The following is an 18,989-nucleotide window of genomic DNA, read 5'->3' on the forward strand; positions in this document are numbered from 1 at the left end:
CTTCTCTATAAGGCATGTTTTCTCGTCTAACCCATCCTATGGCTCTTCCTTTGAAGGTGCCCAGTTTTTCAGTGTGGGTTTCTTTTGTTCAGACTGGTGCATCCTCTTTCTGGAAAAGCTTATTTGTATGAAAAGAAATGAAACAAAATGATGTTTTACAATTTTGTTTTTGTGGTTTTCTCTGCTTAACTTGTAATTTCTTTGTATGTTATTGAAGTAGCATACATGAATAACTAGGTTTATTCTGCTTCTTTCCATGGGCTCCCTCTGGAAACAGTCTTCTTGCTTTAGGTGACTGTAAGCAACACCTCCGGTTATTTTCAAGGCATCTTTCTGCTACAAACATTAACTTCTTTTATCCAGAAATAAACCCCAAAATATCTACGGCACTTACAGCCTATTACTGCGTCTCAGTTCTGATTTTATTTCATACAGTTCTTGTTTCTTTTAACATGAAAATAGGTTGGCAGTATTTTTGTATTAATTAAAAGCAGAAATAAGAAATTAAGGGGAGTTGGTCAAATACAAAATACACGTTCAACATTTTTATGTGTTTCTGCACTTCCCGTCTATTGTAAGTAAAGCAGAGTTACAAATCACAATCTTTTTTTTTTTTTGTTTAATTATTATTCCTTTATTATGCTTTTATATAGATTTTTAGTAGCAGGAACCTTGAACTCCAGCATTTCTGGATTTATGCTTGCAAAGACTTCGGCATTGACATTGTAGAAAGCCTGGGAAACACTTCTGTAGCTGATAGCGTTTTAATTGGACATGTTGGGCAAAAGGTAAGCACTGCAGGAATTATTTCAATGTCTCTTGAGCTGCACAGCAACCCTACAAACAGGAGTTTGGAGAAATAAGAAAACAACCTGCAAGCAGCCCCTGTTCCATGACAGCTTGGGCAAAGCTTGGATTTTAAATAGACCGTATGTAAGGATAAACACTTAAGCCCAGCTTCAGGATGAGGTTTGGGCACTGGTCTGTTTACTTAGCCCTCTAGCTCTCTTCCACCCCTTGGAAAGATGATGCCTTCAGCTGCAGCACCTGCAAGGGACATTGATCTGGTGATGAAGCAGAGAAACTCGGAGCACCAGTACTGCTCTCCCAGTCTACTGGAACCAAGGATTTTGTTCCTTCTGCTGGCAGCAGCAGAAAGGAAATAACATTTGATCAGCATAATTTTTCAGGGTCTCCATTCATGCCAGCTGATGGTAGAGCTCAATAACTATCCGCTGTTGAGAAACCAGAGATCGCGTTCTGCAGGAAAATTCAGCATTTTGTCCAAACGTCTTTTTGTTTCAGTATGGAAGTTCTGAAGATTTTTTTTTTTAAAACAAATTTGAAACAAGGACACTGAATTTTCTATTTGAGTTTGGAACTATTAAAAGATTTTATATTATAATGTATATTCATGTATATTCCTTATAAAACAATGATCAAGAATAAAAACAAAATCACACCTCTATTCAATATAGGAGCTGAAGGATTTTAGTGTTAATTTTTTCCCTATTCATGTTTTTTTCCACAACTGACATGGCCTCAGAAAAAACTTGGAATTTCACAATACCTGAATTTTTGAGAGAAATAAGAATTTTTGTTTAAACAAGCTTTTCTAACATAAATTCCTATATACCTTTTACTTTAATAAACAGACACCATTTAGCCATACACGATCAGGTCTAGTTTAGTGATCTGAGAATAATGAGGACGAACAACAGGTTTGGTTTCTACCCTAGTTAACACTTTGGTTTCCGTGCTCTCTGATAGCAGCATTGGTTCACCTGGAACACAGAGTGCTACTTTTTTAAGTGAGAATGAACAATGCTGTCAAAATGTAATATTTTTATTTATGCAGTAAATACGTTTTTCTTCCATTATTTCTTTAGGCAGCTGCACAAAGTCCTTTGGGTGTTAAAAGGTTGTTAACAGATTAATAACATGGATAACAATGGAATTTTAGTTACAACTGGCCACAGTTCCTTGTTCATGATTTTGAGGTCTTTTTTACCGTGCTCAGTTTTCTACTGTTGTTTATGAAATTAATTTTCTCTCTGACTGGCAGAAAAAGAGTTTTAATCGAATTTTCTTTAGAAGAAAACCTCTGTAGTAGGTCTACTGAAAGTATGTAGCTCAGATAAAATGCTGGCTTCACCAGTCCAACCTTGCAGCATCCCAGTGATGCAACAAATTTCTCTCAGACACCAAAGGGTGGATGTCTTTGTTTTTGCTTTGCAGGATCCATGGAAGGACTCCAATGTTGTACTTGTTCAGAGATTTAGAGGCGCTCAGCTGTGCCTTGTTTCTTACAGTACCCCCGGGGGGGTGATTATCTTTGATTATCTCACGATAAGAACCTCCTTGTCATAATTTACATCTTAATTTATGTAATTCTCCCTTTAATAATGATGTCTCTTTAATATCAATTAAAACTTTATGACATTAATTTAATGGGAACCTTGGATATTCCCCTCTTCTAGGCTTTCCAATTTTTGAAAGAAGTGTTTTAAAACAAGATCGATTTCTGGAAATATCAGGACATTTAAAAACTGGCGCTTTGATCAATTGAAGCATTAATGGCAAGGCTTAATCCAGGGCCCATAAAAGCCAAGGCAAAGACTTTTGATAGCTTCCTAGACATTCAGCAAGCCTCCTCCATGCTTTCATAAAGCAACACATTGGCCTTGTGGAGCCATTTGAGAAGAAGCATTTCTTCCTGAAAAAGCAGGTCTGAGATAGGTGACACACACTGGGAGGAATTATCATCTCTCACCCTTCTTCTATTTATTTATTTTAATAAAATAAATTAACTAAAAAAAAAAGATAGAAAGGGTGGTGGGATGGAAGAACAGGCAAGTATAAGCAAAAAAACAATAGAGTGTTTCTGACCAATTTGTTACCAGAAACCAGGGATTTCTGCTTAGGAGTGACTTGGAAGAAGGTGGCCCAGGGACCAGGGCCATCACCCCAGATGTTTTGGCCTCAGACTAAAAACAGTGATGAGCTACTGTCTCTTAATGAGCCTGAAGGTAGCACCATCTCTTTGAAGTAATAATCTATTTATAAATGTCCGTTTCATTCTACATTTTCAATTAAAGAGGGTGTTTTCACAGAAGGTAGATTTCTCAATTGATTCTCTACTATGGCTTTCGAGAGTTGTTCCACAGAAGTGTTTATTGTCCTCAGAAATAGTATTGCTCATTCCTGCCAGCCCTTCCTCCTCCAGGCTACCCACTAGCTCTGAGTACATCCTCCTTCCCAGCCTGTCTCCAAGATGATTTGGCAGAGAAATGTACGCTTCCCCTGTATCATGGCCTACAGTCACCACAAAATCTAGGTTGTCCATTGTGTTTCCCAACACTGGTGGGTTTTGCTCTTCCTCTCCATTTGTTGCTGTGATGGACCCGGAAGTCAACTAGAGCTTTGAAGAAAGCCTAGCTTAAATGCTTTCCCCCATCCCCAATCACAAAAAAAGGGGCTTTGAATCTCAGCAGTCAGGTTTTCTTTAGAAGAGAAATTAGAATGATTAGCATTGTAGAGGAGGGAAATTTCCTGCCTCCTGGACAAGACAACGTAAAGTAAAAGGGACTGTAAACAAATCTGCTCACTGTGCCTTCCAGGTGGATTCTTTCTTCCCAGGGAATGTGCAATTTCCTTTCCCTCCAAATGTCCAACCTTAACTACTATTCAGCAATGCAGACAAAGCAAACAAGGCAATGGCTGCCCTGAGTGTCATGCTATCATATACCGCAAATGGTGAATTAAACAGATGTTACTTGCCGGAATTTGCAAAGCAATAGCTTAGATCTCTCATTCAAACAGTTTAAGTTGCCCCACAACCACGGGCTTGAGTGCAACTACATCCTTGCGTACCAGCTGCTGCATCCTGGACTCATTAGACTTGGAGATTCACTTAGTGATGTGTTTCCCAGCACTCTTCATTCCTTCACTGCAGGATAGGACCTGTATGTCAGCCGGACTAAAGACTCCCAAAAGATACCAGCTATTCATCTCCAACACAGCTTTCAGGAACTTTGATGTGAACACTTGCACAGCGATAAGGACTTGTTCGTTCTGTTACAAAGGGCAAGGTGAGTCTGATTTGCACTTATTTAGCAGGGTTTCCACAGTCTGTTGCTTCCTTCTGTTTCAGGTTCAGATGTTTAGAAGTTCTTAGTTTCCATAGAAAAGCATTGATAGATATCTCAGCTGAATCCCACCAAAAGCACTGTATAATGATGAAGAGTACTGGCCCAGTTTCTCTTCTGTAATCTTGTCACTATATTTGCTATAGATGAATTATCAAGAGCTAGGTTTTGATGTATTTGCACACCCGCTTTCCTTGGGTTTCACTGCATTAACAGTTTTCAAAACTGTCACTCTCTGTTTCACTTCCCCAGCTGGACAGATGGATAACAGCTCTTCCCCATTCACAGGGAGGTGGGGCATGAGATGATAAGTAGATGCAAGATAAATGCTGTGCTTGGTGCGTGGCTCAGATGAACTGAGAAAATCCCTTAGCTGGGACTGTAGAGGTACAGATAATGACCAGTCCTCAGCGACGCTCATGCTCTTTAGTGTGTGCATTTTGCTGACATTGCTGGTGGGCTGAGCCAGACCCTTTAGCTGCTCTGCCTTGCACAGGCTGAGGTTGCAGGTTCCCTTCAATCTCCCTTGGAAATAGCTTCATCACTAAGTTGAAGCCACATATCGCATATATTTTTACAACAAACGTAGCCTTATTTTTGAACTGATTTCATTTTCTCGGTGGAAGGGGTTTTTATACACTGACTTGTTTCTGTTTCTTCATTCTGGGAGGTAAAATTTCAAGAGCAATGATTTCTTTAATAACTATGACACAACCTCGCAGAATTTCCCCAAGCTCCTACCTCAGGCCAGCCTAAATCTTAGGTAAATTTTCCTAGGATAACATGTAAACTAAGCATTCTTTTGAGCTTTGAAGAGGTACCCAAAGGCTCTTTGACGAATGTTCCAACCACAATTACCTCTTAAATATATTTATATATATAAATGAATACTGCCCTATAATAATATAACAGAGAAAAAGACTTCAGGAGGTGAGATCAAAGGACAGGAGGAATAGTAGAATCCAACTCAGAGAGGCTACAACTGAGAATAAGATAGTTGAATAGTAACCAATGTGCTGCACGAACGGTCATGCCAAACCTGACTTGTGGTCTATGGGGCAATGATTTTCTGACATTTCTGGAATATTAATATGTTCAAAACCTTCCTGTGCTTTAGCCCGCATGAATATTCCTCCCTTTTGTAGCTAATTGCATTACAGTAATGAAAAGATCCTCCAGCCACCCTTTCCAGCTAAGGCTTTACTGTGCCAGGTGCTGTGTGTATGCACACAAGTATGTTTTTACTCACATAAACTGTCCTTATCTCTAAAGAATTTGTCTTATAAACAAGGCAGAAAGGATCTATAAGAATCACTCTTTTGGGGACTGTAACGTTTGGCAGTGGGACTTGCGAAGAATGTTTGGAGTCATTGAGGAGATGCTGGTAGGGCCAGGAGCAGCACCTGGATCAGAGAAGTCTGTAACCACAAGTCCCGTCACAACAGGGCGCTGGACTGGTTGGACCTGGCCCTAACATGACAATGGCGATTCCTACAACCATCTCCATTTATTTATATATTTATGTATTTCCCTGAATCTCCCCTTCTTGTTGACTCAGCAGATACCTTCCAAAGCGATAGTGAAATGAAGCTAGTCCCTTTTTCTCCAGAGATGTCTTCAGGCATTTCCTTGAAGAGGTCAGTATCTGATTCTGAAATGCTGCTTGTTCCCCACAGGAGGGTTTACAGTGAGAGCTGAACGTCTGACCTTCATCAACTCACCTTTCCAAGTGTCCTTCCCCTTTCCTCACTCTGCCATCCTTGAGGATCTTGACGGCTCTGTCACGGGGCAGACAGGAAGCTATCTCCTCCCTTCCACAGATATCCTTGCGGTATCTTGCACAGCCAGCGCCAACTTCAGCCAAGCTTCTGGTGGCAGTGTTTGCGGCAGCGACCTTGTTTTCCATCGTATGTCTCTTCATTTGTAAGTAACCACTCCAATTCTGAAAAATCAGCATGGCTGTTGCTTGCTATGTTTTATACTGAGAGACCTTCTGGGTCTGAACACAGTCCCGAGACTCCTGCCTCTCTGCTGGGGCCTAAACTAGGTCAAAAGCCTGAGTGCTGGCATACATTAGTCCATGTTGCTGTCCACGTGGTCTCTGGCACTAGTTGTGCTCTGGCTGCTTGTTATGTCCCTGATAGTTCTCAGGCATGGTTGAAGAGACAGCAGAAGGACCATTCCCAGCTGGCAGTTTGGATGTAGTCATCATGTTTCTGAATGGGAGAACTCAGCTATATGGACAGCTGTGAGAATTGTGCATACCAGTTGGCCTCCAGGCCAGAGGACAGCCTCTGGTTTATTTTATTTACTAATTTAGATGTGGCCTGCCCGGGTTCAATTTTTTTCTGATGTTCTCAGCAAGCTGCTTATCCTTCTTACCTTGGTATCCTACCTATAGTCTTGATTCCTGTCCAGAGGCAATTCTGGTGGTGTTATGTGGGCCTTTAAGTGGAGGATGTGGTGTATTGCTATTTTGTCATTCTTCGGATTACCAGAGGGATATAAACTGGCCTTTGGAGAAATAGGAATCCAGTTCAAGATGGACACTGATGTTCAAAGTGAGATTGATGGCCAAGCCCCAGACAGTCAGAGATTTAGTAGGCAAACTGCAAACTTTGCCAAGATTTTCTGAGTGCTGACCTATAAAATACTTCCAGATCGTGAAACACCAGAGTTGATAAATAAGATACAGTCTTTTTTTAAAAAAAAAAGAGTTCAAATTTAATTTGATTTTAAGTCAAGTTCTGAGAATGTTTCCTTTTATGTTTATTGTGAGAGATTTCCCCAAATGCTTCCAAAAAATAAGTGATCATGAATGGGGTATATTTTCTTGTCTTAAGGAGGAAATCTTTGCCATCTGATTTCACTGCTATGTTAGTTTTATAAATTATCAGATTCATATATTATGCTTCCTACTAAAACTGGATTCAACATTTTATGATTTCATGGGCCCAACTCATGCAATGAACAGCCATATCGTATAGAAGATGTAATAATTTAATTATCTATTTAATGAAAAGAAAACTTTCCAGTAGATATGTTTCTGCCACTCTGATGGAGCCATGCCTTTCTTACCCACCTCATCAGGACTTTCCTCCTTGCTGGTATCTCTTCACACTCCCAGTAAATCATGTCTACTGTAAGTTTGCAACAGAATGCCACTTTTGATTTTTTTAAAATTTTGTTTTAGAGGGATAGAAAATGGTCTTTTCCAACCTTAATGATTCTGATTCTATTCTATGGTTTTGGAGAATTCAGCCTCCTACTCTCACTGCCTCATGTCCCACCTTTGTAATAAGTCAGTCCTGGGATACAGCCAGGTATTTCCCATCAGAATCGATGGTAATACAGCTCCCAGATGCTGTCCCAGCTCACTTCTGCTGTCACATGTGCCTCCCCAAACTGGACTTGTTCCTGCCTTTGAGCAGCTGGCAGCTAAAGGGATCCAGTGGAGAAATATTTCTCAGCCAAATACTACCACCAATTCTGCTACCCGGGGAGGACACCTGTGAATTCTTTGCATAAAAAGAAGGGGAGTGGAAAAGGCTTTTAGTGATCTAAACACCACCAGTGCTTTTCTTCCCCTCCCAGTGCCCTGCTCAACATTTCGCTTTCTTTTTGAAGAGCGAGCCTGAACCGTTATCCATTTTTTTGCTGTTTCAGGTTAGTAGTACACAGGCAGAAGTCCTGAAGTGCTCTGTCAGAGGGCTGTTAATAATTCACATCTGTCTTATAATTCATGTTTTAGAAGAAGGAAATAAAAACCCCTTAACTGTTCCCAAACAGGAGAAAAAGATAAACACATATTCCATTGAAGGGGAAAACTACAAGACTTTCAGCTACCTACAGGCTTTGCATGTGATTACCATTTCTCATAATAAAAACAAAAGTTTGAAATAAATTAAGAGTTGGGAATTATTCTGATTTAACAAACAGGGTACTGGGTACAAGGCAAAATACGACTGTGCTAGATGTCTTTCTGGAGTAGTTAACGATGAAGTCTTGCAAATCAATTCCCTTTCTAGTCTGTATTTACCTTGATTATATGGACTGCCACCTCTTTGGGTTGATGCCGTGCAGGTGGATGGGCAACATTGCCTATAGTTTGAGTTCTTTTGGACACTACCACAATATAAATGTTAATAATTCATGATAGCTGATGTATTCAGTGCACCTCCCGACTCCTTGCATCAAAAAGTGGTTACGGAGTGAGTACAAATAGGAGTTCATCTGCACCATGGTTGTTGAACTCTGGAAAAGTTTGAGCCCTGACCTAAACCTTGTCTTCCCCAGTAACTTGCTTCAGGGTTTTAGACTGGTCATGTCAATGACCAGGCACTTCTCAATCAACCTTTTCTTTCAAGCAAATCATCTTTCTTTCCCTTCTTTATTCTTCATTGTCACGAGCTGGGCATCAACTTACATCAAAGACACTTGGCAGCCTGAGTAACAGAGGTCATCTGTTATACTGTCCTCTTGAGGACTATGTATTTAACAGAGTAGCCTGAGAGACTGAGAACATCCTCTTGTGCTGCTTCCAGAACCTCTCTCCTGAGCAGTTAGACCAGCCAAATCACCGTGATGTTAAGTTGAAAGATTGTCAGCATGCAGCCAATTAAAACAGTGAGTCAGGGAGGTTTCGGTCACGCCGACAGCACTCCAAAATGGACCTGGTGGAGGAGTAGGGTGGGGAATGAAAGGAGCTGGAGGGGATTAAGGATGAAGTCAATTAATAAAATATCCATGGCATGACCAGAGGATGAGGGGGTGGGAGAAGAAGAAAGGGTGATTTTTGACCAGATGTATTTGAAGAGGGTTCACAATAAAAAGAGAACAGTTTAGGATTAATACAACAAAATATGACTAGAAGCAGTTGGCGGAGGGTGAGCAGAGAGAAGAAAGATAGGTCGGTGACAGGAAGAATTTCCTAACAGTGCAGTCTCTTGGATTCTTCTGCTGTCAGTAAAAAGATGAAAGTACTGTTGCTTGGCTTTCTTCAGTTTCTGATGAGCAAAGAATTACTCTGTAAGAAATCCTTCTGTTGTGCTTTACCAGGCCCTGGAGTACATGACCAGATCTGCAACTTGCTAGTTCCTAGTTGTATTTACTACTCCTGGTAAGTCCCTGTAGTCAGTAAGACAGAGGTGCTGTCAAAACCGAGGTGAAAAATGGATAACAAGCCTCTGAGCCCAAGCCTTAAGCACCAAACCCACATTTGCTGAGCATCAGGCCAAAGCAATAGCACAAAAGCATCCTAATTTTGACATGAAGTCACATGAAGGAGGTTTCTTACAAAACAGTAAAATAGTCTCATCTCCTGTGCTCAGTAGCTCTCTCTTGGTCTAGGGCACTGCATTCTCTGTGCTCTTCAATAAAAAGTACGAGGAGTTTAAGGTGGTGGGTTTTTGTTTCCCCTGAGTTTCAGGGATGGACTCCAACACCAAAAATCTTAAAGGTTGAGGCAAGTCACAGATTTTGAGAGGGGAGTCCTAGTATGGCAACCTCCGTCCCAGCATCCTCAGGCTCATTCCCTGACCCTGAGGGCAACTGGCAAGGCTTGGCCACGGCCGTGTTATTAACCTATATTAACCTGCTTAGTCTCCAAACGTCAGGGAAGATGCATTTGTGCTGCCTTTTAGGAAAGATCCCCTGCCTGGGAATTGTCTGGGATAGGGATTGTTGGCACAAGCTAAAAGCACGTCTGGGACTATTTTAATTATTTAACAGTTACAATGTGGGCAACTGAACGCAAGCGATTGTCGCTTCATCTTTGTGCTATTTAATTTACCCGAGTACATGTAGTGTATTGGCACTTTTTTCCCCCCCAAATGTATGTTTGGAAAAAAACGGGGGGTTTGTTAGGGGAAAACCCTAGGAACCCTTTTTTTAGAGAAACCAAGTACACTGAGCATTTCTTGACCCTGTCCCAAACTGTTTCACCCAACAGCTTCCAGAGCAATGAGGATCCATTTCCAAGCTTGCACTGCTGTAACAAAAGCCTTCTTCATGAAGTCCAGTTGAAAGTTAAACTAATGTGTCACTTAAGCGCCCTTTAAAGAGGATTTTTATGTCTTTTAAAAATGTAATTGAAGCTTATAAAAGTCTTTATAAATTTATATGCGAGAAAGTTATTGAGTAGTCTGAAGAACAGCTTATGCCATGGCACAGCACAGCATGGCTGCAGGCTAGATACGGCTGCTCCAAATGCCACTGCTACCCATATTATCATGAAAATATGAGTCTCTATTAATATTAAAACAAATTTTCATTAAAAAATTGTCGTAACATGATTAAGTGACTTTAAAAGTTTCTTCACATTATGCATAATTTTTACAGGAGGAGAGCATTAGAATAATCGGCAGGCAGGCAGCACCTTGCGGCAAAGGGGACTCCAAACATTTTGCAGCTACGCACGCCAGAAGGAAGTTTGCCTCTTGTTCCCTTTCATTTGCTTTCCCCGTCTCACTGCAGAAACCTGGGACTTGCTCAGCACCAGTTTTGTAGTTCAAGCCTTTTATTGCTTCCCTCTTCTTAGTCTGCTGCAGAGGAAAAGATTAACTTTCTTCTTTATAGCCTTAATTCTTAAATCTGGTCTAATATCCTCTCCTGTAGTGCATGCATTCAGTTGCTGCAAACCCAGCCGCTTCTGATGGGTTAGTGTGAAAAGAATAGCATACCCCCTACCTCCATGTCTTTGACTCTTGAGGAGAGTTCAAATGGTTACTCTAGTTTTGCTTTTCCTTTGATATTTACTTACTGTGGTGCCTTCAGATGAACACCCACCTGCTGTGAAACACCCTTACAGTCACACTTCTTCTCTCAATGTGTACATGCTCAGTTGTTCCCTGGTCGCGTATCCTCCCTGTGTACATGACTGTATTCACACACAGGGCAGCTCACACGCTCGCTTGGCCTCATAACCCAGCCCTCTCAGGGCTCCCGTGGCATAACGTGGAAAGCAAATATTAAATCACTGGCTGTTGACTGGTCAATTAGCCAACACATCAGCTAAGCCTCAGAGGTTCAACACTTACTGCACTGTATTTCTGGCATCTGAAGCATCCCACCAAAGCATCCAAGAGAAATTTGGTTCCCAATGTAGGACCCCTTTCCATTTACGTTGCAGTATTGGCGGCAAAGCCAGATGATGCGCAGGCTTATAAGTATGCAAGAGAAGATGTTTCCCCAGTCCTACACCCTCAGCTTGATCATTGTCTGGGATGTTTCTAGGTGCAGGAAGATATATTTAGCATGGAGGCAGCATTTGCTAGCCTTACACTTTCTTTGCTTGCAATTAAAAGCCTGACAATCCGGTTGGATGCTTCTTGAGGGCTGGGTAGCTCCAAGCCATATATGCCAGCTGGGACTCACTTTCATAACCAACATACTATTAATTGAATTAATTTGTAGAAGACTGCAAGTGGGCAATGGAGGTGCAGTAAAACCATGCCCAGAGTACCTGTGTCCAGATTTGCAGATCCGCTGTGGATGCTTTAGAGCTGTGCCTGACATGGGATAAGTGGAGTGACAAAGTGGTCCTCTGCAGACCTTTGCTATGCTTACATTGCAGGGATGTTTGAACTGCTTGCTTACCAGCCACTTTCCAGCTCAGAATTTGATTCTGACTTTAGTTTTCCTTAAAATATCAGCCTGTAAACTATAGGAGCTGGGGAAATGATTTAAGAATAGAGAGGAGTTAGGAAGCCAGGAGTAGCAAACTGAAAAGATACTTTGAATGAAGACATCTTAGCTTGTCACTCACGACCTTCTCTGCTCCCAGGAGATCATCTCAATTCTTTTTTCACTTCAGACTCAGAAGGCCTATTGCATAGTGGCTACTCAGGATCAGGGACAAAGATCTAGTTATTTTCAAAAGACCTGTGCATACAAAAACAGTGTGGTAAGGGTTCATAATATAAGGCAGATTTGGATCATATCCTTGGTCTCTCAACAAAGATACACATATTTATTTTAAACAGCTGCAAATTCTTAATTCTTGGCAATTAAAATAAAATGAACTGGTTTTGCGTCCAGCATCAAACCTGTAAAGTGTTTGGTATGGTCATAATTTGGAATTAGCCTCCATTTGGCTAACAGTAAATTGGACTGTTGATATAAACATTTGGTGCCCCATTTGAAGTTCAATGTTATATTGTTTCCTGTTTTGAAGACGGATAATCATAATGGATTATTACACAAATATATCAAACAGAAAGCATTTAGGGCTAAACACAGCCTCTGTCTTCATACGCAAAGATATGGACCCTTAGAATAAGTAAGTTAATGGTAAACATAAACAGAAGAGTTAATATTTGTTCGACTTGATGTTGCTGATTGGTTTAACAAATCCTTTGTGGCCCATCTATGTTGAGCAGTTCTGCACAATGCACTTGAGCTAAATTACATAACAGTTTATACAATCACAATTGGTAAATTGTGGCTCAGACTGTAAAGCCCTATCCAGTCATCCTGCCATATTTCTAAAGCAAATTGCTCCTTAATTGAAACCTGCTTCAATATAAAAATACAGCCTTTTCAATGAGTCATCCTTTTTTTCCCCCTTACACTTTGTAAAGGCTTCCAGCAGTTTAAAGTGAGGGTTAATTTTGCATTAAGACCATTGCCTCCTAGTTTCTTTCAAATAAAGCCAGGGGAAGTTCAGGGGAAGGCTCTTTCCTCTGATAATGAAGCTCTCCATGTTAATGATGCATGCAGGCTCCCTCGGATCCTCTGAATTAGAAATACTTGTGTGTGTGCGCCGCTACTCTGCTTCATTAACATTAAGGAGAGGTAGATTGGTGGCTATTTAGGGCACAGTGAAATCGCTGGCTATTTAGGGCAAATGGAAATTGTGGCTGGTAATTCCATTAGTAGGGTACTTCCATTTTGGTGTCTGTTTGGCATATAGGTGAAAAAAACAAGCCCACTGACATCGTTTCAAGGGGAACATAGTCTCAGGCTCATTGGTGTCTTGTACCAGTTAACGTCCATGCGGACCTGCAAAGTTTCTCAGGCTCCCCAGATTTTTGTTTTGGTGTGCTGCCACTCTATCAGAGGTAGGGTATGTGTCTGTGGGTGGCAAGACCTCGAGCAAGGTATATAAAAGGCAAGGACACAGCATTCCAGGTCAAGGAAACCCCAGAGATTTCAGGCTGTAAGATCTATTTGCTCCCTTTCCTTCCTGGGTCATGAACAAATGTCCAGGTGAAGGTCAGCGAATCCAGACTATCCTGGTATGAAACCACACCAAGCCTTCTTCCTCAAAAAGGCTTTCCGGCATTAAAAAATGTCATTTTTGAAACAAAGATTCTCCAGTGATGGCTCCCTGTCTCTCTATCTCAAAGACTGAGGGCAATTAACTGAAACAGAAAGTTGATAGTGTCTGAAGCAGTCAAAATTCTATCCTAGATTTGAAGTCTGGGGAGAGAGGACTTGTCTGTGATAAGCAGGCTTGCTGGGAAAGATGTATTTCACTTAACTGTAACTATCTGGAAGTTAGCTGTCTAGTTTAAGATATATATTTGGGGTGCCTTTATAAACCTCTTGTCAAGATTGGTGTCCAACAGAGTTGGATTCACACTTAATTCACTAGCTAGTGAATTCACATTCATATTCACTAGCAAGTGAATCTGCACGGCTAGTGTGGAACTGCCACCTAACTTGCTGACAGATCAATTGGGTGACGTGTGTCCCCCCCTATATCCCAGTAGGATTGCCCCTTCCAGACCTTCTTCTCTGTCTTTAAACCTTCTTGGAAGTACCAAGGAGAAGTCCCTAAGAAAAGTGATTCAAGCTGTCTCATCAGACTTCTCCAGCGATGAAGAGTAAAATGAGTTAAGAGCAAAACCACACAAATTTACATTGCACAGAGGATGGGTCTGAGTCCCTGTTACTTGCTGTGCCATTGTGCATCTCTGTAACTCAATAAGGTGATTTTTGGCGTGCAGGAGAGTTTAATGTTGCACCACATTATATGTGGTGTGCTTCTGCTGCTAGGAATGATTTCCTAGATACCTGTGCAGGTGCTGATAACTGTGGCAATAATGTGCTTGTTGTCATTTACTTGCTTAATTAGCAGCCTAATATCCTGGTCCAGCTAATGCCTACAAGAGGAGGTTTATTAGTAGTACGAAAGCTGTTTAAGCCTTATAAACTCCTTCCAGTCAGTTTCATTGGTCTGCCAATATCTTCTGGTTGAGTGATTCTTTGTTGATTCACACTTCTCCTATTCCCCACTACTGTTTATCAGCTGAATGTTTCTGGTAACCAGAAAGTCCATTGCCAAAGCAAAGGCACCAAAACAGCAACAACAACAAAACCCAGAACTGATTTTAAAAGAGAAAAAAATAATCTGCAGGCAACCCCCCTCCAAGATGACTTCTATTGTAATTATGGATTGTCTCTAAAGCAGCAAGGGATAAAAAATAATGCAAATACAAACAGGCAAATTGCAGAATGACAGGAGCTTTAGCACTATCTTGGGTAAGTAAACCGTATCCAGTCTGGAGGGTTGGGTTAATATGCTGAGATGCCTAGTTGTAGGGTAATGCTCCAATATTTAGAAATACCATTTTAGATATGCTTAAAAATGGGTTTTTTTTTAAGCTTAGTGCCAACTCAAGTGCCAAAACTGACTAAGTGGACTAAAGGAGAAACTGCCAACTTGCCTTGATCCTGCAGCAGCACTTGATTCATGTATAAATCTGCTGCATTCAGCTTTATGGCAGAATCATGGCCCCAGGGTACCTTGGCAAGCCAGCAAGACTTGTCTTCAGCTGAGAATGAGATCTGCAGTCATGGGACATGCATCCCTAGCAATTCCTCATGCATAATGTAAAGAATGCAAGAAGCAGGAAAAAACTTGTTAGTTGCAGTTGTGCAGCTGCAACCCCAATTTTTTTACAGGCATGCCTAGTGTTGGCAGGGCCAGGGATAGGAGATGCTGGTGGTGATGGGGTAAGACCTTTGCTAGAACTTTGGATGCTTCCGTCAGAGCTCCTCCTGCACCTTTAGTGACACAGCCAGCCCTGCATCAATCCCTCTGCAAGCCAACTGGGACTGTGCTCAGGATGGAAAATAATCTCTGCTCGTTGCTACAGAGCGTGTCACAATATGATGCACCAAATTCTGAGACAAGCTTAGGCAATCTGTGCGTGTGCGTGCAGTAAGGGGACAGGGAGGAGATTCTTAGGCTAGGATTTATTCTTCCTGAGATTTGACATCAAAATGAAATTTTTATTATGGAAGTCTTGTCACCCAAATTCATTCAGGGTCACTTCAGCTCCAAAGAACATTTTAGATCACCTTGCACCTGACATCCTCTGGAGGAGCTTGATGCTCCTTGTTGACTCTAGAAGGAGAGGAGACCTCCCCAGTCTTGTTCCAGATGTGAAGCAATAACACAGTGTAGCTAATCAGAGCATAGTTTCAGACACAGTTTCCATCAGTTTCCAGAGCTGTTGTTGGAATACAAGGTGCTGACGACTGGAGGTACAATATTGTTTTGAAGAAGCGGCTTATGATGAGGTGTCCCTGATCAATCAGACATGGGGAGACAACGGATGTTCAAAGTTTGAACATTGGAAGGGTTAGCTGCACTTCAGCGTTATTGTTTCCTTCATGTAGTTTGTTGCCTTCAGTAAAACAATTCCTGACAGCAGTGTTCGTTATCTCTGGACTTCTCCATATGCAGCCTTCCATCTTGGGGAAACTGGCAAACATAGCAGTAACAGGTTATCCTGGCCAGACGCCCAAATAATCAAGACCATTTTAGCATAATTTGAAAAAAGTCAATGTGCAGGAAAAGGCAGCCCGTGGAGAGGAAGTCAAGGTGGGTGGTTATATCCATCCCAGCTTCATTGTGTTATTTCTTATTTTTAGTAGAGAAAGGTCTCAAGAGGCCTTACACCTAAAGGGTTTATGCCCACTTATGAAGTCATTCCTACTGTTCATTTGTTCAGTGGGGTTTCTTTCTCTGACTAGATTGGACAGAAATTAGGAGTGCAAAGTTCTACTGAAAAAAGGGTTTGAGTTCTCATTTGGAGGTTGAGAAGAACTGCTGTACTAAAAGTTCACCCATTTTGTGAAGGCTTTCATCAGTCTGCAGCAGCCCCAGCTTCCTACTGCATGATGACCGGGGTAGAGCAGCTTCCTGAACTACACTGGATTGTTGCACCTTCAGCCTCAATGAAATTTTCGACCGCTCAAATGAGAGTGGGTAATCAGAAAACTCCATCACATTTCAAGAAGAACAAGATCCTAAAATTTGAATCTGAGGCTCATGAGTCTGGTGGAAAAGGAAATACCCTGGCAGTGTAGGAGCTGGTATCCTGGCTGTTGCTGTTGCTCTGCTTTGGCCAAGCTTTTCTCCTCTGTGATTTTATTCCTCCACCCCTTGTCTCTCTTTCTCTTTTTACGGCACTTCAGGCAGAGATCGTTTCTTACCATATTTGTAAAGAACTACACAAATGAAGTCACTTTCTGAGAAAGAGCCAGCATATACTAGTGTAATTCAAATAAAAACAGAACTGTAAAGGTTGCAAAATGACGGAGTTCAGTGAAAAAACGTGATTATATTTTTTTCCTCCAGAAAAGAGGCTCCAGACATTCCCTATAATTTAACTGTGACTGACAGTAGGAATAAGACAACCACAGTCAATTATGTCCCTGATACTTTATCAAACCTGTATGGCTGGATGGTTCTGCTCTTGGATAAAGAGACTTATCTGCTGACATTTGACAACCCTTTGGTCAGCAAACAGCTCCAGGTAACATGGGAATTTTTTATAATTTCAAAATTATATTTGGAAGAGATAATCATGCTTTCATCTTTTTGGGTGAGCAGAGAGAGGAAAAAATGTGTTAAGTGCACTGAGAAAATCTCTATATATTTATAGGCAGGGCTTAGATATGATGACCTAGTCCCTGAAGCTTTCAGTAGTAACTTAGAGCAGGAAGATGATTTTGGACACCTTAAATGAAAGTTTACTGTGGTGCTTAGGAATCAAGAAAATCTGTACTACCTTAAGACATACTGAAGCACGGTTTTCAGAAGACATTGTTCCTCTGCACCTTCTAGAGGTGATATGGGGAGTTGTTTTCGTCTGCATTCACCATCGCCTTCAGCTTAATTTTACTTCTCTCTTCCATGTTTCCAATACACAGTTTTCAAACGAATATTTGCCTGTGAGAAACACCATCCCCTTTACCCCTTTAGGCTGCACTCCGTGGAGTTCTACTCACAAATTTATTTTGGTTCCCTCTTCTCTAGTATTCAGTGACATTTAGCAACTTCACAACTGGGAATTACTTACTGGTGGAACACAAGGATCTTCCTGTCCATCCTGAGGTTGTGGTGTCCTGTGGGACAGGGACGGGACAGCCACTCCAATCACTGCCTTCATATGGACGTCATAGGAGCTGTGACTGGTATCTTGACAGCAGACTGAGGAAGCTAACCTATTTGGGTAAGTGCAATATGAGCGATCCAATTTACTTTTTTGTTTAAGAGTGGTGACCGGCTGATGTCTTTTTAATTTAAACCACCAAACTACAAAAGACCTTAGACACAAGGCCATCTTTCAATGGCCTTTCAATAAGTGAGAGGTCCTTCAAAAAGATCAATCAAATAGGTAAATGCATGCACATCAGGTTCATCTCTATCTGATCTATCTGATGCCTGGTCTATCAACAAAAGGAATGTATCATGAACAGTGGGTGATGTGACATCAGTTGAATTCGGATTGGTGTATTGGAGAGGAAAAGGCATTAAATTCCACTAATGATCTCTGTTATCAGCTGGTCCCATATCACATGTATCATTAATAAATCATGTGCAGTCTACCTAGGCTGAGCACACTGAAGGCAATAGGATTACTGGGTGAGATTTTTTCCTATAACTGTAAATTTCCAAAGACGTCCTAGACCTTTACACTTGAATACGTTGGCTTTGTACAATAGATCATGAAACTAGGTGGTAATTTAAAAAAAGGAATTCAGGTATTTACTGATATTTATTCAAGTGTCTCTCATCTTTTGAATTTGGGACATTTCCTGCATTTTCCGTCCTCAAGCAATGCTTTTATAAGGGTCTAAGTTCTACATGTAAAGGGAAAGTAATGATTGTTGCCATTAGTAATAGTAGTAGAACCAGGAACCACAAAAACATTTCAGTGCCTTTGAGAACCATAGCTTATCCTTCATGACTGTCATGCAGGGAAGCTAAAGTATAAAGATGCTGATTTTCACAGTAACAGGAAATTTTGTCACAGATCTAATCTGTTAGTTTTAATGAATTTCTCGTGGTTTGCACTGATGAGATGGCATGCAAATGGCTTTCTCGTGTAGGATCTGCTTAGGAATGAGCAACTAGAACAATCAGTGGGACTGTGGGGAGGAAAACATGGCTGGAATGAGGACAGGCAATCCACTGAGTTTAGTCTGACAGCGATGAAAATCATCCAGTGTACATTTGAGGAGAAATCAGGAAGCCCATACCTTAACCTTAGCCCGAAGACCACGCTTGCTGCATCCATCTCTGGTCCTGTGGCCAGCTGGCATTGCACAGCTTGTGTCCGTATTCTTTAACATTTTATCTCTTAAAACAGGCTGGATGCACCCAGGCTTCAAATTAGGAAGGATCCTTGTCCTGCACTAACTCCCAAACCGCAATGGTCACCACATGGGAAAGTCCACTGGTCTGGGCCAAAGCTGTGCCAGGAACTTGGCTAGCAATGTAGCCATGTAGATTATTGGGGTCCAGCTCTTAGTTCCTGGCCCTGGTTAGATATAGATTGGCTAGTATAACCTAGCTGTTGAGTCTAAGTCTCGCCTAAGATC

At 41.4% G+C, this 18,989-nt stretch overlaps 1 protein-coding gene across 8 annotated transcripts in view; it reads left to right on the forward strand.

Moving 5' to 3' along the window:
• Positions 1-18,989, forward strand: part of PKHD1 (PKHD1 ciliary IPT domain containing fibrocystin/polyductin) — a 277,932-nt gene that overhangs the window by 133,632 nt on the left and 125,311 nt on the right. For all 8 annotated transcript variants that reach the window (XM_075086582.1, XM_075086585.1, XM_075086584.1 and 5 more), the window contains 5 exons: positions 654-788; positions 3,956-4,091; positions 5,825-6,071; positions 16,741-16,918; positions 17,422-17,617. In XM_075086582.1, the coding sequence (XP_074942683.1) occupies positions 654-788; positions 3,956-4,091; positions 5,825-6,071; positions 16,741-16,918; positions 17,422-17,617 (892 nt within the window). The remainder of the gene's footprint in view (positions 1-653; positions 789-3,955; positions 4,092-5,824; positions 6,072-16,740; positions 16,919-17,421; positions 17,618-18,989) is intronic.

Source organism: Phalacrocorax aristotelis, chromosome 3 (genome assembly GCF_949628215.1).
Source record: "Phalacrocorax aristotelis chromosome 3, bGulAri2.1, whole genome shotgun sequence".
Lineage (NCBI taxonomy): Eukaryota > Metazoa > Chordata > Aves > Suliformes > Phalacrocoracidae > Phalacrocorax > Phalacrocorax aristotelis.